Source organism: Dasypus novemcinctus, chromosome 15, assembly GCF_030445035.2.
Source record: "Dasypus novemcinctus isolate mDasNov1 chromosome 15, mDasNov1.1.hap2, whole genome shotgun sequence".
Lineage (NCBI taxonomy): Eukaryota > Metazoa > Chordata > Mammalia > Cingulata > Dasypodidae > Dasypus > Dasypus novemcinctus.
In genome coordinates, this window is record NC_080687.1 from 15,080,003 (window position 1) to 15,104,690 (window position 24,688).

Sequence of the window (24,688 nt, forward strand, 5' to 3'; positions counted from 1 at the left end):
AATTTTAAATCCTTGCTCAGGTAAATCCACTTGGTTTTTTACCACTTAATAAAGGGCAAATTTGCCTCCTACCAAAGTAAATGAAAATGAAAAAATTTATCAACAAAATGTTTTATAGGAGAACTGTAAACTTAATTCTAATATTTGGTTTTTTAATTCTGCTTTGATTATTTATATCATTTTTTTGGTCAAACAGAAGTGTCCAAGGAAATTTAACTTCTAGGATTAATGTAGTTATCTTAGTTACATTTATTAAGCACACTTAAATATTTTATATGCAGGCAAATATTGATAACTGTAAAGTTTTTTAATTTATAAAGGTCCTTAACAGTTAAAAATGTCTTATTTTAACATACTTACTGACATGACTCATGAATATATTCTACCCCATAAATATTGTAACCAAAACTAATATTGCAGTACTTGCAATAAAGCAAAACAAAATTGGCCACATTATTGCACTGATTTCTTCTAATGTATATTTCCGTGACTGAAGGTTAAGTTCATGTGTCACCTTCGCTAGGGTCCTGTTATGATGTCCAATTGTTTGGTCAAGCAAGCACCAACCTGACTGTTACCATGAGGGTATTTCATAGATGGATTTGCATCATTAGTCACTTGATTGCATCTATGGCCGATCGCATTTACAGTCAATGAAGGAGATTGCTTTCAGCAATAAGAGAAGTCTCCTCATCCAATCATTTGAAGGTTAGGGGGGAAATGATGACTTCAGGAGTCAGAAAGAATAATTTCTGTCTATACCTCAGCCAGTTAACTTCTCCTGGGGAATCACTTTCCTTAAATTTCCAATTCACAGCCTGCCCTATGGAATTCAGACTTGCCAATCTCGACTGTCAAGTGACCCAATTCCTATAATAAATCTCTTAATATTTGCATGTATATATCTTGTTGGTTATGTTCTCTGGAGAATCCTAATACATGAATAATTGACATCTTGCTTTACTATCAGTGACTTAACTATTAGGATGGTATAGTGTTTTGAAGCTGCATGTACCCAGAGAAACACGCTCTTAAATCTAATCCATTCCTGTGGGTGTAGACCCATTGTAAGTAGGACCTTTTGGTGAGGCTACTTTAGTTTCGGTGTGAGCCACTTGAATAAAGATATGTCTAAATCCTATTACTGGAGCCCTTTATAAGAGAATAAAATTCAAACAAAGTCAGAGAAAGCAAGAAGCAAGCAGCTGAAAACAATGAAATCCAGAAGTGAAGAAAGAGGCCAGGAGATGCTGCCATTTGCCTTGCCATGTGACTGAGTAGCCAAGGATAAATGGCAGCCCATCTTTCAGAAAAAAGCATCACCTTGATGATACCTTGATTTGGACATTTTTTCTCAGAACCTTAAGCAAATAAATTCCCATTTTTATCCCAACCCATTTCATGGTATCTGCTTTCAGCAGACTACAAAACTAAAATGGCTAACGGAATATTCTAGTACCTCTATGCTTAACATCAGTTGTTATAGTTTCCTAAATATTTCTGTATATTCAACAGATGTATATTATAGAAGTTATATTAGTGGATAAACACTGCTTTTATATAAAATTTGAAATTTTAAGAGTAAAACTGGATTTGTGAGCTATCCATAATTTGGGTCCTTTGTTACCTGGGACAGGTACATAAACTGTTTAAGGCAGCTTCATTTGAGTTGAGATTAGTTTCCTATCAACATTTTAACCATATCTCTTATCCTTTTTTCATTTTGAAGTCTCAATATTCTTTGGCATCCATGTGTTTTCATTTTGTAATGTTTTACTTGCTCCCCACCCCCAATTTTATCTTGGCATTTTTGAATATGTTACTGGTGATTATCATACTGTTTTCTACAGTGAAGTATAAAAGCATAATGAAATAAAGCAAGTGAGTTGAAGAAGTCATACATTTAAAATTATTAACTTGCATTATTAAAATGTTGGGGATCTAAGTAGAGGAAGACATGTAAACTTTGATAATTTTGGAAATAATTCATTTTTACTATACTCTGATGACTGTGTGGGTCACAGATAGAGTATTAAGTTGAATTTAGGTAAAGAACTATACCATAATTGTTCCATGTTCAAAATTCCATAGTTCTCTTCAAATATGGAAAGCCATTTCTGACTTTAGCATTTCAAAACCAAAACTCTATAAAAGGTTATTTTATGGTACCTTACCTCCCTGGCATGTCTGGATTTGTATTCAAGAAGTACATTGGTTTATATATGAATAAAATGAATGAAACATTTGTAAAATCAAGGAGTCAAACTCCCACATATAGGAGAATAGTATTATTTATGTCATTTGAATTTAAGAAAAATGACTCAAAGGCTAGCCACCATTTTTTTATTATGGTCTGGCACTTTCCATGGAATAGTGCTATTGTTTTTGATCCCATAATCAAAAGAAAACAAATTTTTCTTGTTTTGTTGAAGGACAATAAAGAACCATGAATATTCCCTTCCAAGTAACAAGGGGTTACTAATGTCGAAGAAAATAGCATGTCCAAATGACCATATCTCACTTGAAAGTGCTAGCTATGAATAGCAGCAGGGATGGCAGGAAAGTCTGCTGGTTTCTCTGATTAGCTACTCTAAGTCAATGGAACGGACTTAGCTGTTGGCACAACTTAATTTAATCTAAATTTATAGTACCTAATAGTTGTTTTAAGTGCTACACTGTATGACAAGACTGTAAACCAGGCATAAAGTCACTTTACATTTGGATACAGTTTACAAAATTAATTCACACGTATTTCTAAAATAAAGCTTATATCCATTCATTCAAGAGATTTATTGAGAGAAAACCATGTGCCAGGATCACAAAGGAGAGCAAAAGGAGATAGGGACTCAGCACTGGGGTGGTTTGTAGTCCTTTGGAGTCACAGACTATTCAAGTCTAGATGAACTCGACACTTGCTAGGCTGTGGGATGGCTTCTTGCTTCCATGTCCTTTTAAGTATCATCAGTCCTTTGTCCCAGTAAACTTTCTCTCTACATTCTGCATTACTGAAGGGCTTATTGGAGGCTAAAGTGTGTTTCTCTACTGAGTACGTATCCCTTGACAGATTCTAATTTGAGGACTTCAACACTGACTCAGACTCCAAAAGAAATGTTAAATAGAATATTTTAAATGTAGATGTTAAAATGTATGTGATATGTACAAACATGCACCCCGTAGCCTGTGCTATTTTCTTGATGTAAAGCACCCAGTGAAACTAAGTACATTGTGATGTCACAGACACATAGTTTTAAAAGTAAATTTTAACATGAAATCACAACTTAAATTTGAATAATTTAAATATATTTAAGTGCATATGTTTTATATGCTAACTATAAGTGCACATACATATCAATGTATATTTGGTATTTTACCTTTTTGCAAATATAAAGTCTATTTATTATATAAAAGAGATAATATTATTCTTATAAATACTTATTTTCAAAATAGGTAATGTCTCAATTGGTTATACAAATATGGCAGCATAAAAATAATAGCATAGGAAGTGAAGGAGATTAATCAATGGAAGGAATGACTCCAACTATTGTACTTGGAAAGAGCCTGTGCATAAATCACATTTCCAGACGCATGTTAGGAACAGATTTCCTACCTGTGATAATCACTGCAGCATTTTTTTCTCATTGTTAATAATCTTGCAAAATGAAGGCATTCTACATTAAATGATCATTTTTTTCAAAGAATACACAAAATATTATGAGAGCATATCAAATTAGCCAGCTATCTTTAAAACTGTAAATTCCTTAGAATATGAATTCCTTTAGGACTGCTAGTACTTTATTTCCTAATTCTGTTATTAAATGTTGAAATGTGGACATGAATTTATTGTGTATAAGAATGAAAGTTTTTAAAAAGTTAGAGTAGCATTTCAATACTAAATATTTATGAATTTATGAGATCAGAAAAAATGATTTATAAAATTTCACAAATATATGAATTAAATAAATATTAAGAAGTAAGACTGAAAAAGAAGAAAAATCCATTGTAAGCAACCTTGACTCAATCAATGGCAAATTAAAGGTTGCTACAAATTTACCATCAGGTAAAGATAATGACTTGTGGAAAAAACACAGAACCCAAAAACAAGAAACAAAAATCTATACTTCACAGTGGGGCAGAAAGGAAAAACAATGTAAATGCTATATATATATTCCACTGAAAATTCTGACTGAGTCAGGAAAGAAACAAATACAAATTACATGAAAAAAGAAGATGCTTCCATCTGTACAAGGCAGGTGAAGTGATATAGCAAGCAAAACAAGAACGTGCTTACCAAGTTAAAAATACTTACTGGGGAAAACCACATCACTTTGAGAATCCAAATTGTAAGAGCAAAATTCACTACTAGGATGATGAGTAAAAGAAGAACAAACAAGTAGAGGCATCGCTTTCTCCAGCCATAAATGCCGATTTTATAGACATACTGGTCCTCAGGCCTCTCGATGTGGGTGCCTTCTGTGGTTGTGGTGTACTGTTCCCGAACCATCTGCCAGTGTGGGGTGAAGGAGGGAGGGGGAGACAGGGAGAGTGAGGGTGGGAGCAAGAGAGGAGAGGGTGGGAGAAAGGGAGAGTGGGAGAGGAGAGAGAAACTTGTTTACCAATACTGATTTACTACGGGCCTAACAAAATAATAATAAGTTAACAAAATTAATGATTTTTAAATACAGAATTAAATTTACTTTGAATCATGTCACTGTGTGCAGTGGGCTGAATGGGACCCCCCTTCCCCCAAAACAACGTAGGTCCACATCCTAATCCCCAGAACCCGTGAATGTGGCCTGATTATAAAAGGGGTTTGGGCTGATGTGTTTAAGGATCCTGAGATGAGATGCTCCTGGATCATCCGGGTTATGGGGGTGGACCCTAAATCTGATGACATTGTCCTTATAAGAGACACACAGAGGAGCAGACAGACAGACAGACAGAAGAGGAGGAGAAGGCGCCCATGGAGACAGTGTGGTCACAGGTCCTGGAAGGCCCAGCCTCCAGACATTGGGAGAGGCAGAGAACAAGACTTCCCCTGGGGCTACTAGAGGGAGCTCGGCCCGCAGACACCGTGATTTCCATCTGGCCTCTGGGACTCTGAGGGAACACACTGCTGCTGTTTTAAGCCACTGGTTTGCGGTGATTTGTTACAGCAGCCACAGGAAGCTCATACTCTGTATTTAAATGGTAGGGATCCGTGATCTGTCATTTAAAATATTTCAGATATGACAAATTCATTTGTTATTCATTGACTGTATTTTGATCAGTAAATCCAATGTACATGTAGCTTTTAAAATTTGTCAGTGTTGGAAACTTGGAATTAAAACATCAACCTAAAATAATCAAGTTGTCAGGTTCTTAAAAGAGTTAGTGGGAGGAAAATAAAGCTGGTAACTTACATATCTGTTTAAAAATAGAATGCAATTCCTCAATTTCATGTGATGTCATTAAATTATATCTTGGTTAAACTATTGAATTGCTTAAAAAATAAATAGTCTCTTTGCAAGGTACCTGCTACACTAAACTTTGCCTATAATAAATTTCCCAAATACTGACCTACTTCTAGAAAGATTAGACTATGTGTTTGTATGTATATGTACACATGCTTAAAGATACACTTTGTGTTTGTGGAAGTGAGAATAAGAATTTTAGCAACAATTTCAACTCAATGAAGATTTTAAAAGTCATTTTTCCTTTACATATAGAACAAAAGAAAGTGGACTTAATTTATAAAGATTAGAAATTATGAAGTGTTTTCTGACTGTAAATGTAGTAAACGGATGAATCAGAATATAAATTATTCTCCTGTGAGATTCTTTATTGAATGATTCTACATTTATTTTTTTTAATAATCGGAGCTGTCTTATTGAAAACAGGTCATGGTCCAAAACAGTTCCTTAAATCTCTTTCCAATTTAACAATAGACACTTTCCTATGTTCTGATTATATAAAATTGTGTTACCTGTCACATAGTATTTTCAAATTCCCAGGATCCAGGCTATTCAGAAACTAAACGTTTAACAGCTTCCTAGGGGCATTATTTATTTGCTCCTTTCTTTTACCTCTCTCACTCTCCCTTATATCAGACTACTGTCATCCTTCCAGATGCTCATGCCAAAATTCCAGAAGTTGTCCTTGCTTCTTCTATTTCCCCAGCAAGTCTTTTCAAGTCTAGTGTCAACATGTACGCCAAATCCATTCACTACTCCGTCTCCACGGCTGCCACCCTTGCTCACATCTCTGTGAAATCTCTCACCCGGACCAACGCCCTTAGGAACCATTCCCTACACTGTACCTCCATTTTATGAGGACCCTTGTCATGCACTGAGTCTACCTGGATAGTCCAGGATAATTTCCCCATCTCAGGATCCTTCCCTGAATCACAATGGAAAAAAATCCCTTTACTATGTAAAGTGACATAGTCGTAGGCTCTAGGGATTAGGACATAGACATCTTTGGGGAACCCCAATGCCAACCACAGAAAGCTTTTGTTCACACTTACCTAAGAGTGAGAAAACTTTAATATCCATTTAAGACAACTGTAGTGAGGCTTACAGGAAGGCAATTCTGTTCTGAGGATAGTCTTTAAATCCCCCTAAATTAGCCCTGGGCACGTGTCTTGCTTATTTGTTCACTTTCTCATTGCCCCCCTTCCCCCCTTTTAGAATATAAATTCCATGTGAACCTTGTTTGTCTTATTTATTGCTGTGCTCCCAAAAAATACCATGGAAAATAATAGGCAGGCAATAAATGCCTTAACTGAAGGAATGAATGACTGAACAAAAGAACTGTTGAATTTGACAAACAGTAATTGTCTAATCAGCCACGTAAGAAACAGGACTTGATAAATGAGTAAGTCCTCTGAATTATATATTAAATAAAACATTCTATAATATATGGGCATACTCAATTCATTAAGAAAAGATTTGGTAGTCTTAAACAATTTTGGATGAGGAGCTAATCTCAAATGGCATAAGAGAAAATATGATGTCTTTATGGTCAGGTATTTTGAGAAGTGATTTGTTGGGGAGGGAACTGATAAGATATGAATATAGGGTCTCCTTTCTAAATATTGATTGAATAGAAATGGGGATAAAATATACAAGATCAGAAAAACCCTCTAGGCAGGGCTGAGCCACAAGACTGTGGCCTTCTGAGGGCAGGGACTATGCGTTCATCACTATATCCCCTGCAAACAGGAGATGCTTAATAAATATCTCCAGCTATGGCCCCATTTCTTCCTTCTTCTTTACAGCAACACTTCTTCACTGAGTCATCTATGCTCACTGCCTCTCTAATTCCATGTCTCCCATTCTCTCTAGAACCTACTCCCAGGCAGTCTCTGATACCTACCACTTGACTGAACTTGCTCTTGCAAGGTCTTGATGACCTCCGTGTTGTGAATTAATGGCTGAGTCTCTGTGGGCATTTGCATGACCTACCATCTGCACTGGCCAAATGGGCATTTCTCCTCCTTGAAATACTTTTCCCTTGGCTTCCAGAAACCCTACTCCCCTGCCTTCTTTCTTACTCTAACGATGTTCCTTCTCATTCTCTTTTGCAGTTTCCTCCTCATTTTCCCAACCCAGGGCTCAGTCCTTGGACCTCTTTTCTCTATGCATTTACACCTAGCTGTGGACACTTCTTCAAGCTGAGGATTCCCCAGTGTATGTTCTTAGCCCAGAACTCTCCTTGTACCCAAGACTCCTATATCCAGTCTCAAGCTCCACATATCCCAAACCAGACTCCTGGCCTCTTCTCCCCAACCTGCTCCTTGTGAGATCCTTCCTATCTCAATAAGCAACAACATCCTTCAAGCTGCTCAAGACAAAAAGTCTGAACATGGTTCCTAATTCCTTTACTTCTCACATACTACATCCAGTTCACCAACAAAGCTTGTCAGCTCTCCCTTAAGTCTAGATTCTGACCATTTCTCACCACCATCTTCTCCTGCATTAGTGCAACAGCCTCATAACTGTACTCTCCTTCCACCCTTAAAAATATCCTATAGTTAATTTCCAACAAAGAGGCTGAAGCAATCCTTTGAAAACATGAATTAGGCCATGTTCCACTGCTGCATAGAACCCTTCTATGGCTTCCTGCTTCATTCAGAGTAAAATCCAAGTCCTTGCAATGGCCGATAAGGCCCATCCTGATGTGGCCTCTTGTTGCTTCTCTGTCTTCAAGCCTATCAGTCCCGCTTCGATTTCCTTTGGCTCCAAGTCACCCTAGTCGTATTTATCCATGTGTACTCCAAGCATGAGCCAACCGCAGGGCTTTGCCCTTACTATTCCCTCTTTCTGGAAGATCTTCTCCTAGATAGCTGCAAGGCTCTGCTTTTACAATGTTCAGATCTCTTCTCGAATATTGCTTATCAGTAAAGTCCTCCCTTACCACCACCTCCAATAACCATCCTCCAATAACACCCCTATGCACTCTAGGCTCCTTCTTGCTTTATTTTTCTACATGACACTTAACTCCACATGACGTATTATACATTTTATTTATTTATTTTATTGTAAACACTCATGTCACTAGACTATAAGCGCTGAGAGGGTAGGGATTTTCAACTGCTGTGTTTTTGTACTAACCTGGTGGATCCTCAGCACTTAAGATGGTACCTGGCAAGGAGTATGTGGCCAATAAACATTTGTTGAATAAATTTAATGTAAACACTGAATGGATAAATAACCAGATAATTTCCTTTAAATTTTAAATGTATGATGAGCAATAAAAGAAGTTGAGAATTACTTCTGAATTTCTTCAACTATTTATAATTAGCAAGTTCAAACCTACGCACAACAGAGTATGGTTAGCACTCCGTTTGCCGTAGGGGCTCTCTCAGGGAAGGGGAAACTGGGTGAGGTATTCTACACTCTTATGAGTCACCCCACATCTTCATACTTGCCTTGCTGACTGGCAAAAGGGGCCCTAGCCTCACTTTGCTAGCTTACGTAAGAGGCTGGACTCCACTTCCTCCAGAAAACATACTGACTGCATGCTGAATGCCAGAAGCCATTAGACTCTTTCTAGTCCTCAAGCAGTGCTGTCTTTAGCCAAAACCATTTCTATTTGTTCCCAAACCCACTTAATCTTTTTTTCAACATTTTAATTTCTTATTGTATCATGCTTTATGCTTTCCTATTTCACTGATTTGTGTGCTTGCGGGTGTGTGTGTATGTGTGTGGTTAATCTGTCATCTACCACTGGTAATTATGTTGCATAACAAGAGGCTTTTCCTCTAGATAATCATGATCTAACTCATTAGGAAGAAGAAGCAACTTAAACTTTTCTAGGAAGTTGATTTTGTTATTTAGTATAATATTAATTTTATTTCTCACAACCCACAAGTAGCTTTGATTCTTAATTAGACCTCATTTTGTATTAACATTTTAAAAATGGTTTTCAGTATAAAGCTAGAAGAGACTTTCTGAGGCTGTCTGGCTCTGCTTGCTCCCTTTGATATTGATTATAATTAGCATCTGGAAGATTACCAGTTCTTCAGCACTTTAAGGTCAGACAACTGCAAAGCAGTATTCATGTTGGCAAGAAATTGCACTGGATCAAGGCGATGCTTGTAATCTATTTATAAATGCTTTACAAAATAATCTAATGATATAAATATTTCATATCAGAACTTAAAACCTCTACTCCAGGATGAAGAATTTTGAGTTTTAATACAAATTGAAAAAAACTTACTTTTATAGATTCTTATGAATTATATAAACAACATATCAAATGGCATTAAAAATTAAATGCAGTTTTCTATTAACCATCTTTCAAAATATGCTGATATTATGCTTAATATCTTAAATGCTTCCTTCAAATATAGTTATGAGCCTTCTAATGGATAGGAAAACATGCATGAAACATTATATTTTTGCATTAATCTCAGTTTTTATATGCTTTTGAATTCATGGTTCTTTATTATTTGAAATAACACAAGTGTAAGGATAGTAATTTTGCCTCCTACCTTCTTTGATTCTTGTTTTAATATATAATATAGTGAATTGAACATAATACCTACTAAATAAATGCTGTAAATAACATTCTTTAATTCAACTAAAATTTATTGGCATACCTAGTTTGGATAGGCCATTCGCAGGAGTTTGATGCAGAAGGTACTAAATACATGGATGATGCTCAAAAGGAATTAATACAAAATGATTTTTTTAAGACTGGGTTTTTAAAACGAACTAAACAGACCCTTCAACAATGAGAAATGCAATCATATTTGAGAAGTAGTTTAAAGTTAGAAAATCTATATCTATATGTAAGAGATTACATATAGCTGAAAAAAGAATCAATATGTTGTAATATAGATCTCAGAAATTATGTCTGATATAGGCTCCAGTGGAGTAATTAGAGAAAATATAGCAGATAATGATTAAAGATGCAATTGCTGATAATTTTCTATAATTGAAGGCAAGTTATCAGATTGAAAATAGATACTGACTACTAAGCAGGATAAATTAATTGAAATTTATTAAATTAAGTCATTCTGAATCTATTGAACACCAAAAACAGAGAAAGTAGCAGCTTCATGTATTTTTTTACTGAAATAGTAAAATATTACCTTAAAGACATGAACTATTCAAAATATTGTGCACAGAATATTGCTTTAGTGGTATAATTGAAACAAGCAAATATTTGCTTTTTCAAAAAATATTTTCCATTAAAGATTTAAAGATTTTTGCTATATGTTATGGAAGAAAATGTAATTGCAAATATTAATTCTGTACCTATATTGTACAGTACTTGAGAAAAACTGTGTAAAATATTTTTTCATTTATTATTATTATTTTTTTAAAGACTGTGTAAAAGTATTTTGAGTCAGGGTTATACATGTTAAGATGGGCTGAAACAGTTTATATTAAGTTTATATTAAAATTCTTTAAAATAAAAAAATCCACTTGCAAAAACATATCTGATAAGGAATTTGTATCTAAAATGCACAAAGAATGCTCAAAACTTGACAATAAGGATGCAAACAACCCATTTTTTTAAAATGAGCAAAAAATCTGAAGAGGCCCTTCAAAAAGGAAGATGAAGAGATAGAAAATAAGCACATGAAAAAATGCTCAACATATGTCAAAAGGAAATTATCGATTAAAACAACGAGATACCACTACACCCATCTTAGAAAGACTAAAATCCCAAACACCAACAACACCAAATGCTGACATTGCTGGGGGGAATGCAAACTGGTACAGCCACTTTGGAACATAGCCTGGCAGTTTCTTACAAAGCTAAATACAAGTTTATCATACAATCCAATTGTACTCGTAGGAATGTACTCAAATGAGCTGAAAACACGAAAGGTTATAGCTTTATTCATAATTTTCCCAAACTGGAAACAATCAAGGCAAATCAATGAACAAATTGTGGTACATCCATACAATGGAGTATTATTCAGCAATAAAAAGAAATTAACTCTCAAGCCACAAAAAGACATGGAGGAACCTTGAATGTTTATTGATAAGTGAAAGAAGACTGTCTGAAAAGGCTTCAAACAACACGATTCCAACTATATGATATTCCAGGAGAAGCAAAACTAATGGAGAGTACAAAGATTAAAGGTTGGCAGGAGGGGGGTGGTATGGGGTGAAGAGGTGGAGCCCAGGGCATCTTTGGGGTAGTGAAACTATTCCGTATGAACCTATAATGGTGGAAACATGACACTGCACATTTGTCAAAACCCATAGAACTGCAGAAGATAAGGAGGAAACTCTAATGTAAACTGTGGGCTTCAGTTATTAATGATGTATCAATATTGGTTCCTTGTATCCAATTATAACAAGTGTATCACACTATTGCGAGATGTTAATGACAGCAGAAACTGTGTGTTTGGGGTTGCGGGAAAAAGGATATATGGGAATTCTGTGTACTATTTGCTTAATTTTCTGTTAAACTAAACCTGCTCTGAAAAATAAAATCTATTAACTAACAACAAAAAGAGCCTTGCACCCTCAAAATGATATATTACTGGCAAAGCATTCCATAGATACTTGTTAAATGCATGAATGAACTCTTGAAAACTCTTGAAAAAAGTGGCAGAAATATTATATATACCAGACAAACAGTAACAAACAAAAGCTGATGTAACAAAGTCAGTATCAGACAGAATAGATTTCAAGGTGAAGCAGACTGTAAGGCAAAAAAGGAATATTCGTGAAAAAGAGAATGTGAAGTACACTTTACACAAGAAGTATGAATCTCAAATTTCAACTTTATAGATGTGGAGTCACACTGCAAAATTAAGGAAATAACTCTGAGGGCCAAAAGTCTGCCAGGGTATGGCAGAGTTCCAAATCTCTCTTTCTACCAGCTGACACACTTGTTAGGGTACCTCATGGGAATACTTCTGGATCCTAGGGGCTGCACAGAATTTCAGAAGCGGGGTGTGATGCCAGGAATCTTCCAGTTAACTGGAGCCTCTTTCCTCAACCCATTTTCAGGAGATTAGTTCAAGTGGTCTTTGGTGATAGAACCCACTTAATACCCCCATTACTGAGACTGATTGTTTCCAGTCCTTGTCCTTGTTTGGCAATGGGGCAGGAGCCAAGGACAGAAGCCATTTGTCATTTATGTTATATTTGGATTCCCATAATTGTAGGGCATATTATGATTATTACTGTAATACTATCAATATAATACAAATAAATTCACCAGGAGCCTATAAAAATACTGGACTTGTATACATCTAGCAATACGTCCCAATATATCTATATTTACACTTTGATCTAGAGTTATACCTGTACCTGTATCTACGTCTATATCTACATCTATTATCTGTATATATGTAATAAAAATGGCAGAACATTATGGAACAACTGAGAAAGCTCTTATCATAGTGGGAGATTTTTAACATACTTCTATTGCTATATCAAGTCAATTGAAATTAGTTGACTTCTAAGGGCTACTAAGAAAACTTGGACAGCATATTTAAAATTTGTTTAAATGGACAGTTATAGAGCCTTATCACTAAAATGGCCAATGCTTATGCTCAATAAACACATATGTAACATTGACAAAAACTGACAATATACTAGGACACAAGGAAATATCAAGAAATGCCAAATATATATATCATACAAATTCTTTTTTCTGGCCACAATGTAGTAAAAGAAATAGATAAAATAAAAACAATAAACCTTGTAAGAATATGACAGAGGACTGGGGTTGAAGATTATACTTAATCTGACATATAAATCTTAACTAAGATTGTGTTTTACTGCCATAAGCTCAATAGCTTAGCAAGGTTGCAAGGGTGATAGTCAGGTCAGAGAGGGGAGGAGATTCAAGGCATGCGTCCTCTCCAGTTTCCTTGGTTTCTCTGTGGGAGATTCATTCGAGTGGTAGTGATGGAATGCTGCCTGCCCATGCTAAGGTCCTTCCAGGCCACAGGATATGCTGAATGGGTTTCCCAAATCTCTTCTATCAACTATCAACTTTCAGGTCAATCTGAAAACTCCAGGAAAATTACTTCACATATTTGCAAAACTTGTCTTACACACACCATAGATCTAATACACTAGTGGCATAATTTCTTATTACACAATGAGTGCTATCATGTTGCATCATCCACCCAAATGAGAAGGCGAGCTACGTGAGAAGTGAATTGCAACTATGTGACTAGGTAACCGTGATGGAGGAATGCAGATTGTGTGCATGAAATAAGCAATCAGCCAAGATTGGAAGAACAAATGAATGTGTAAGGAGTGGGGACTTACTTTACTGGATGCCAGGACATAGCTTTATGCTGTAATAATGAAAAGAGGTGGTGGTGACAAAAGGATAGATGGCGGACAAAGAAAATAGAATACAGGAGCTAGAAACAAAGCCATACGCGGAGGTGGTAAATAAGTAAATGAAAAGTGACATATAGGAAACATCGGGTATAGGTTACTTTTCCAGGAAGCACCACTGAAAGGGTAGGAGCCAGTCAGTGAGGCTGATGAAGTGAAAGCTTAGGAGGCCAATGGGTTAACACTCTAACGACTGAGTCATTTTTACCTCTATTTCCTTTAAAACCTCCAAAAAATAGCTCATTCCCATGTTAATAGCAGTCATTCTCAGTTTATTTTCTGCCCAACTGTTTGCACCATAATGCATACACAACAGATGGAAGGATGGGCCCCAACATTTAGGAAAACAAGAGTAACGGGGAGGTGTTTGCTTTAGTAGCTGTGGAACAAAAAATATACCAGGACAAGAAAAATTTAAAAGCAGGTGAATTGGGAAAAAATATTTGCCTTAGAGGTAAGACAAGGTTAATACCTTTAAAATATCAATGATTTGTAGAAAACAATTAAGAAAAATGCAAATAATCCAATAAACCTTGAACAATGAACATGCATATACATCAAAGAAATATGAATGACTAATAAATGTAAAAATGTTCAGTTGAACTGTGAATCAAAACAAATGAACACTGCTGCAACACTCAACACCAGTTTAAAAAACTTAAGTGCGTATTTTATGTGATACTAGCCAACACAAGGTATGCTCTTTCTCTGCTGTTAGAAATGGAAATTAACACAATCTCTTTAAAAGATATTTGGCACTAAATACCAAGTGTCTCAAACAGGTGGTGTCAATTCTAGGAACTTATTTCAAAGAAACAATTATGGATGAAAACAAAGATTTATGTTCAAGGATATTTACTGCAGCCTCTCTATAATGGTGAAAAACTAGACACTGATTAAATGATGAATAAATAAATAAAGCAATTATAGAATTATAAAATTAAAAGTTTGAAAAACATATAATAACAGTTTGAAAAATGCACATGAAACGTTAAATGAAAAATAATATAAAAATACATATTAAAATATATACCCATAGAAAAAAGACTGAAGTTTTAAAAATGAATAGTTCTGCTTAAGCTTTTGTCAAATCACTCAGCAAGGTACCCCTAAATATAGGCAAGTAGATTGATCAAAATTATCAATATCATCCAAAGTTGTAATCAGCATAATTCTTACAACCACTCTTGTTATAAAAGCACACTATGCTCTATTGTAAATATACACACATACACACATGCTCGTGTCTTGCAAATACACATATACATAGGTTAAAAGATCACCAAATCAGTCTCTTCTTTATAACAGGATTAACTTTTACAGTAAGGTGGCAAATTCTGCCATTTTTAAAGTTCCTTTTAAGATACACCAGCCCAACTGAACAAATGCCCCTTAAATAGCTAACAGACCTAATCAGGGAAAATAAAACTTAAATGAGCAAATGACTAAAAGGGGGAAAAAACCAAAACCAAACATCTCAAACCTACTGACATACTGACAGTGGTTTTAAAGGTCTTGTTTCGTTTTTTACTTCAGATAGAGGCTCACTTTCAAACAGTGTTAAATTTACAAAGGTAAGCAAATATACTGTTTTTCCCACTATTTTACCCTAAAGTAATCAGCTATCTGATACTTTTACAGTGTCATTGTATAGTACTTGACGAAGGAATAACATCAACATCCAGCAATTGAAATAAGCAGAAACAAAACAGAATAGTAATCTAGCAGGACAGTGCATTTTCAATTAGAAGTGCACATTTAGAGCATCAAACAAAACCATCAAATGTGCAGACCCAGCCTCTTAACAAGAACCATGAGTTGCTTGGTAACAAATTTGTTTCATTTCTTGGCATGGTTTAAACTCTATTTAGTGCATGAATATTAAATGGAAAGAGAAAAAGTGGTAGTTGCAATACAGTGAGAGCTGAGCTACTGTTCACGGGGTGTCATCTTCAAGAACTGGAAGCTCCAAAGCCACCCTGAACCTCCTTCTGTAGCATGCCGCAGTGGGCTGCTATGGCTTTCTTGTTTACCCCAGAACACCTCCTTCTAGCTCCTGTGATGGTGCTGCAACAATCAGTCACATGGGCGCATCTCCACTCTCACCTGTGTGCATATGTGGCACAGGTTGACCAACTAGAGCGTATATTAATTCTAGATATGGTAAATGACAATGGGACATCATGTGGTCCAAGTAGGCCATTAAATGCTCTTTGTCCCCGAATGGACGCGGGTGCTCTGAGAGCTACGTGACCAGCTGCCGCTGCACTGCCAACATCGTCTTTCCTTCCACTTGTCAAGAGCTGGCAGAGAAGGAATCAGAAAGACCCAAAGAGAGGGGGAGAGTCTGTGTGAGTACAAATCTGTACCATCACTGAGTACCTAAATCAGACACTGATTTATTTTGAGTCAATAAGTTCCATTTTTGCTTGAACTTCTTTGACTTGGGTTTTTCTCACCTGCACCTATAAGAGTCCTGAATAATATGTGTTTCAAGAGTTGTGGTTTCAGGGGAACATGGCCAGTGTGAGGGACAGAAAAAGCTTAGCTCTTACTAAAACGACTGAGAGGGAGTCCAGGGCTGCCTTGGCGCCCTGCTTAGGGGTACAGAAGAGCAGGACACTGCTTCACAGCTCACAGGAGAGTTGGGGACAGAGAGGAGGAAGCAGAAACACCAAACTGTGAGTTATTGATCCTCCCGACTGACGGGAAGGGGTCGCCTCCTTATCCCTGAGATGGCAGGCGAGGCTAAAACTCCTGGCAAATAATATCTAAGAGAACAGACTTCTTCCTCCCTGCCAGCTCCTCTAGATATATAGAGAGCATGGGGGGTGCTCTGGGTCATCTAGGAGGGTGCTAGAAAGAAAAAGAAGCCGGTGAAAAATCTTGAGTTTCTCCAGCGTGTGGCACTTATACCCTGTCCTCAGGACAGCCTAAGTGGAGCCCCGGCTTCCTCTGCCAAAAGGAGTGTGGTGGCAACCTCCTTGGAGGAGAAGGGGCTGGAGAGGGTGGAGAGTGGTCTCTTGGGGTTATTTTAACCAGCCTAGCGCTCCTTGGGGGTTGGAAGGGACCCTGATGCGACAGGGAGAGGGGAGGGGGATCTCCTCAGGCAGGCTGCTGGGCTCAGCTGCCTAGGTAGAGACTTTACATCAGAAAGGAGGGGGTGGTAACAGGGGGGGAAGAGGGCTCACAGGTTTCTGAAACGCCTCACTAACCTAGGAAGACCCATTAGCTCGGTGGAGGGGCCCTTACCTGGAGTGGGCAGGGTCCCTGGTGTGATGCCTGGCTCCTCTCTGAGAAGTGGTACAAGGGTATCAGGCCTCCTGGAAAGCCTTATGACAGGGAACATATTCACATCCTCTTTGTATTAGCTTTTATTGGATCTCTTATTTAAAAATAAAAAGTTTCCTTTTTTACCTTTCTTATTTTATTCACTAAAATCTGACTTAAAACCTGGAGCGGACAGGCTGCAGGGTGATTGATTGTTGAATAGCAACAGCCTGAGCAGATCACTAGGGGTCCAAGAGAAAAGGCTGTTTTTCCTTGTTAATCTTGTCTTTTTGATCTTTTCCCTGCCTTTTTCCTTTTTTTAAACAAAAACAAAAAAGCAAGTAGCTGCTGTCTTGATTTCTTGCTGTTGTATTCCACCTTCCTGTTTCTCTGTTAGTTTTCTCTCTTTTGTTTCCCAGTTTTCTATACCTATGCTATATCTTTTCCCTCCTTCATCCTTTTATTTTCTGTTTTCTGTTGTTGTTCTTTTATTCCACCTCTTTGGGCTTTGTCTTCAATTTTTCTTGAACGCATTTCTCTCTCTCTTCTACTTTCTCTGTGTTTTATTTTCTCTTTTTTAAAACATTTTTCTTCTTTCTCCTGCTCTCTTCTACTTTTTCTTTTCCTCTCTTCTCATCATTCTGGACTTTTAATTCATTCTATATTTTTGTCCATTCTGTTTCATGTTTCATTTTTTCTATTACACTTTTCTAATCTTACTCTCCTGTACTTCTTACTCAGGTCAATTATTCAATTGCCTGTGTCTTGTATGGTCCCTCTCTTACCTGTTACTATTATCACTACTTACTCATTCTCTTTCTATCTCTTCCTATTTCTCTGGTACTAACATTTTTTCCTCCAAGGGAACATAGACAACAGCAAGGAAATAGAACAAGAGGAAAGAAGTGTCAAAGTGAAACCTTATCACACTAAAAAAAAAACAAACCATAGAGCAGAGAGAAGCCAATCAGCTGAATAAACACACCAAGATAAACAGATGACTACAGACCAAGAAAAACAACAACAAGCCACACTAAGAAATAGAAAGACATGGCCCAGTCCAATGAACAAACAAAAAACCAAGAGGGAATGCAGAAAATGAGACAACTAATTAGTGCTGTCCAAATAAATATTATGAATCAACTTAATGAAGTGAAGGGAAAGATTAAGGGTATCAAGAAGACCCTGGGAGAACATACTGAAGAAATTGTAAACATACATAAAAGGATAATGTCTATGGGAAGCGGCTGTGGCTCAATCAGTTAGGTTCCTGTCCAACATATGGGAGGCCCTGGGTTTGTGTCCTGGGGTCTCCCTGTGAAGGCAGGCTCATCTGCATGCTATGGAGAGCTTCTGGTCCGGGTGCCACAGAGTGCCAACTCAGCAAGGTGTCGCAACAAAAAGGGAGAAAAACAAAAATGCAGAAGAACATGCAGCGAATAGACACAGAGAACAGACAGCAAGCAAGCCGCAAGGGGAGGAGGAAATAAATAAAAATAAATACAGACACAGAAGAACGCACAGCGAATAGACACAGAAAGCAGACAGCAAGCAAAAAGCCACAAAGGGGGGGGAGCATGGATAAAAAAAAGATAATGGATATGATGGCGATGAATGGCACAATCCAAAATATCACCAGTGACCCCAGAGAAATAAAGAGTATCATAAGAGGGTACTTTGAAAAATTATATGCCAACAAAATGGACAATTTAGAGGAAATGGACAAATTTCTAGAAACACACAAGCAGCTGACATTGATGAAAGAAGAAATTAATGAGCTCAAAAGACCAATCAAAGTAGTGAGATAAAATCAGTCATTAAAAACCTTCCAAATAAGAAAAGCCCAGGACCAGAAGGCTTCACAGGTGAATTCCACCAAACATTTCAGAAAGAACTAACACCAATCCTGCTTAAATTTTTCCAAAAAACAGAAGTGGAAGGAACATTGCCTAACTCATTCTATGACACCAAACTGCACCCTAATACCAAAGCCAAACAAAGACATCACAAGAAAGGAAAATTATAGACCAATCTCCCTAATGAACTTAGATCCTAAAATCCTTAACAAAATACTTGCTAATCATATTCAACAACACATCGAATTAATTATACACTATGACCAAGTGGGCTTAATCCCTGGTATGCAAGGATGGTTCAATATAAGAACATCAATCAATGTTGCACATCACATAAACAGGAAAAATCACGTAATCATCTCTATAGGTGCAGAAAAAACATTCAACAAAATACAGCACCATTCCCTGATAAAAGCACTACAAAAGACAGGGATAGAAGAAATCTTCCTCAATATGATGAAGGGTATATATGAAAAAACCCACAGTGAACATCATACACAATGGTGAAATCCTAAAAGCTTTTCCTCTAAGATTGGGAAATAGACAAGGATGCCCACTATCACAGCTACTATTTAACATTGTGTTAGAAGTACTTGCTTGAGCACTTAGGGAAGAAAAAGAGATAAAAGGCATCCAAATTGGAAAGGAAGAAGCAAAGCGTCACTATTTGCAGACAATATGATCCCATACACAGAAAGTTCTGAGAAATCTATAACAAAAGCTTCTAGAGCTTATAAATGAGTTCAGTAAATTTGTAGGTTATAAGATCAATGCACAAACATCAGTAGCATTTCTGTACACAAATAATGAGAAATCTGAGGAGGAAATCAGGGAACAATACCACTTACAATAACAACTGAAAGAATCAAATACCTAGGAATAAATTTTACTAAAGATATAAATGACTTATATGCAGAACATTACATAGCACTGCTAAAGGAAATCAAAGAAGACTTAAATAAATGGAAGAATATTCCCTGTTCATGGATAGGAAGACTAAACATTATTAAGATGTCTTCCTACCCAAACTGATATATAGATTTAATGCAATCCCAATAAAAATCAACACAGCATTTTTTTCTGATTTGGAAAAAATATGAAATTTATTTGGAAGGGCAGGAGGCCCTGAATAGCAAAAGACATATTGAAAAATAAAAATGAAATTGGAGGAATCACACTACCTGACTTTAAAACATACTACAAAGCTATAGTGGTCAAAACTGCATGGTTTTGGCACAAGGATAGAAATACTGACCAATGGAATTTGATTGAGAGTTCTGATATAGATCCTTGCATATACAGTCATCTAATATTCAACAAGGCCACCACCACTCCACTGGGAGAAAATGGCCTCTTCAATAAATGGTGCTTGGAGAACTGGATATCCATATCCAAAAGAATGAGAGAGGAACACCATCTCACACCTTACACAAAAATGAAGATGGATCAAAGGTTTAAATATAAGAGCCAAGACCATAAAGACCTTGGAAGATAATGAAACATCGACAGGACCTTGTGATAGGAAATGATTTCAGCTCAACATCACTACTTATTAGGGAAATGCAAATCAAAACTACAATGAGATACCACCTTACACCTATTAGACTGGAGGCTATTAAAAAAACAGAAGACTACAAGTGTTGGAGAGGATGTGGAGGAATGGGACCCCTCAGCCACTGCAGGTGGAAGTGTAGAATGGTGCAGCCATTGTGGAAATATTTGCACACCAATGTTCGTAGCAGCATTATTCACCATTGCCAAATGCCCATCAACTGATGAATGGATAAATAAAATGTGGTATATACATACAATGGGATATTACTCAGCGGTAAGAAGGAATACAGTACTAACACACAGGACAACATGGATGAGGACCTTATGTTAAGTGAAGCAAGCCAGGCATTGAAGAACAAATATTACATGATATAAATAAAGCAAACTGAGCAGACTCAGAATTAGAGTCTGAGCAGAAGTAGAGTCTGGAAGACAGATTTACAGGAAATAAAAAGGGAGAAGTAGGTTGTGAACCAATGCCCATATGGGTGAAATCTATGAAAAGGTGGAAGCGTGTAGTTGTGCAGTGAAGGGACGTAACAGGGAGATAGTGATAATATTGGGTTGGGTGGTACAGATTTGACGGGGGAGGGGGGCGCGAGGAAGTGGGGAGGGTGGGTTGGATGGTCCATGGAACTGGGGGGAGGGTTGGGGGAAGGAGCAGGTGAACACTGGGGATTGGCAGTACGTGGTTGAAATTACAATGTTGGGAATGCTTATTTGGCAATATGACAGGGAAGGGTTAGTAGTTTAGGGTGTTGGATTGGGGGGCATTTGGGGCAGGCTTCTAGGGAGCGTGTGAGTGATCATTTTGGCATTGTGTGTTGCATCAGTGTGTTCTACATAACGAGCAGGAAGGTGTTGGACTCCCATCCTATGGAGGCCTGCTATGTTCCCAAATAGAGGGATGGGAGTCACTTCAAGGCATTGGCAGTGCCTAAAAGGGGAGGACAGAGCAGTGTGTCAGTGCTCAGTGAAGATGCAAATAACTATGAATCTTGTTCTTCAAGGAGTGAAACCTCGTGGTCCCCATGGGCCCAAAGGGGATTGGGAGGGAGGAATAAAAGATGGAACTGGGCAATGTGGGGGTGATGGAAGTGTTCTGCATGATCTTGCAACGATGGATACAGACCATGCTAAAATTTATCAGATTTCATAAAAGTATATAATCCAAAATGAAAACCATACTGCGAACCATTGACGATGGTTAGTAGCTAAGTTTCCGTATTTGTGCAGCAATTGCAACAAATGTACAATCCACACATAAAATATTATTGATGAGGGAAAGGGGGAAAGGGGAAAGGGGGAGGATGTTGTGTATATGGGAATCCCCTGTATTCTGTATGTGACTCTACTGTAACCTAAAAAGAAAAAATGAAAAAAAAAAAAAAAAAGACAGTGGGGGAATAAAAGGAAGAAAGTGTCACCGTACATATAGGGCAACAGTCTTAGAGTGATGAAAGGCAAAGCGTAAAAAAAAATTTTTTTCTTCAAATATTTTCTCATTATTTTTAAATATTCCAATTATTAAAAATGTCCTATTTTTACTTTTTATTAATTTTTTCTGTATTTCACTTCTTATGTATAAAACACATTCCTATTTCATTTTCTTATTAATTGTATGTGGTTCTTTTATTGGCTTCATATTTGAAGAAGTTTTAGATCACAGAATGGTTACAGCTGTAACAGGAGGATCATTGTGTGGGTTTCAGTGAGGGGGGTTACATGGGAGGACGCTCACCTGGGTATACATATAGAGCATATAAATGTGTTCAAATGTTCATGGGCATTGTCACGGTGGGTGGAGATTCACACAATAACCAAAAAAAAAAAAAAATTCAAATTCCCATTCAGGGGAGCTCTGCCTCATTCTCTAATGGAAAAACAAGAATACCCCAAGTGCAGGGACAAGACTTGTGAAGGAGGATGATCCATTGAAGGACCCTTGACACTGATAACTATGCTTATGAGCCTTTGCTCTTGAAATTAAAACTTAGCCTACTGATGTAGGGTGCTTAAGAGTTATCTACTGGGAGCCTCCTTGTTGCTCAAACGTGGCCTCTCTCTAGGCCAAACTCGGCATATAAAAGCAATAACTTCCCCCCAGCCTGGGACATGACTCCTGGGGATGAGCCTCCCCAGCACCAAGGGATTGCTACCAAGTACCAACAAGAAATTCATTTGGGAAAAAAACGAACCAAAACAAACAAAAAAACCAACAACAAAAAAACACCCCACCTTTACCAAAAGAGTTAAAGACAAATGAGTTTGTATGGTTAAGAGAATTCAAAGTGAATGGGGGGGCCATCCCAGAGGTAGCACTTATGCACGTCTCAACAGGATCTCATTGACAGCCAAGGTAGATACAACCCCAAATAGTGAAGTCATGAGCATTTTTTATCAGATCTTATAAAGGTATATGGTCCAAAAAGTAAAATCTACACAGCTGTGTCCTTTTTCCTCCACAGCTCTTACCAAGGCTCATAATGAAATAATTGTTTACTTTTCCTTGCTGCTCCTGCCTTAGACTCTTACCTCCATGAGGTTAGGAGAGGAGCCTGTTTTGTTCTCCAGTATATACTCAGCATCTAAAGTAGCATCTGCCCATAGTAGGGCTCAATTAAATGTATTTGCTAATGGAAGGCAGGTAGCCCTTGTTAAAATATAATCATACCTATAATGTACTTGCATGGAATAGATTGCCATGTCTAGCATATAGCATTGAGATTAAAAACCCAAATCATCAGTCTTTACCCATTCTGCTCTATTCTTTAGCAGAGAATCCACCAATGTTAACAGCAACTACATGAACAACTGGGGAAAGAATCAGAACTCATAGCGCAAAACGGGAAAATGACAGATTTGTACATTGTTATTTTTCAGGCCTTTTTATTGCTATAATCTGATTGATGCATATGTTATAATTCATAGGTTGAAACTTCCCTCATTTCACATCTCAGTGATCAGGCATACTACTCCATTTTCTAGCATGAATGCTAATCCATTTGTCCTCTCTGTGTCTGAGCAGTGTATTTTGAGGCTCAAGATCATATGAAGTTCTACCTTAATAAAATGAATGGACAGTTTGGAATGGATAGAAAAACACTGATTTCTATTTTTTTTCTGTGACTGTAATACCTTAGCTATTTCCCTTTTGCTGTAATCTAAAGCAGCCTGAGTTTTAAAAACAAGACTGATTTAGCTCTAAGATGAAAACGTTATGATGATCAATTCTGCCAAATAACAACTCAAGTGGTCTATCAGGCTTTTCCTCAGACCTGGGGATTCTTGGTCAGTCCACTCTAGGGTATGTTCTGAAATTTGGTGGAATACATTTTCAAAGTTCTATCATGAGGCTCTGTAGTTTTGAGACCCAATCCTACCCCTGAAATACTCTTTCTTATCACTTAATTACTGATTAGGAGTAATTATCAGCTTACTGTTTTCTCTCCTTCCTTTCCTTTTTCAGAATGAAATTCCTTCTCCAAACTCTACTTCTGTGTCCCAGTTCCTACTAAACTTCAGGGGAAAATGGTGAAGAAGATTGACATGGGTGCCCACAGTTTCATAGAATTAAGACTCTTGGGAAAAAAAGATAAAGGTATGATATTATTTGATCTTGGCTTTTTTGTCTTACTATATATATATAGAGTTCTTTGGGTTAGAGGGTCAAAACTGAACATGATTTATTTTTTGATTTAATATGTACCTTTTTTAGAAAACAGTGTATGGTTATGTATTTTTAAGGTTTTGTTGCTAAGTTTATGTTCTCTGAAATTACTCTGAAAATACCGGTAAATGTGTGGAATATTTGATTATATAATATTTTCTGAAAGCTATAATAACAAAAAATATCACCAAATAAACTTTTTAACTTTTTATTATCATAACTTATACAGGTCAAATTTCCCATTTTAATCATTTTCAAGTGTACAATTCAGTCACATTAATTACTTTCACAATATTGTGATACCATCACTAATCTCCATTACCCCAGTTTTTCATCACCTCAAACAGAAACTCTGCACCCATTAAACAATAAATCCTGTCCCCCTAAGCCCTGGTGACCTATAATCTAGTATCTATCTCTATGAAATTTGCTTCTTTTAGGTATTTCATAGAAGCAAGATCATATAGTATTTGTTTTTTCGTGTCTGGCTTATCAAATACGGTTTTAATTGTTTAGTCATCCAAGATAAA

The 24,688-nt window shown here is 36.9% G+C and overlaps 1 protein-coding gene across 2 annotated transcripts in view; it reads right to left on the minus strand.

Annotated features, from left to right (window-relative positions):
- The window catches only part of SGCG (sarcoglycan gamma), a 157,595-nt gene that overhangs the window by 93,287 nt on the left and 39,620 nt on the right, over positions 1 to 24,688 (minus strand). For both annotated transcript variants that reach the window (XM_058277057.2, XM_058277058.2), the window contains exon 2: positions 4,307 to 4,501. In XM_058277057.2, coding sequence (XP_058133040.1) covers positions 4,307 to 4,501 — 195 coding nt within the window. The remainder of the gene's footprint in view (positions 1 to 4,306; positions 4,502 to 24,688) is intronic.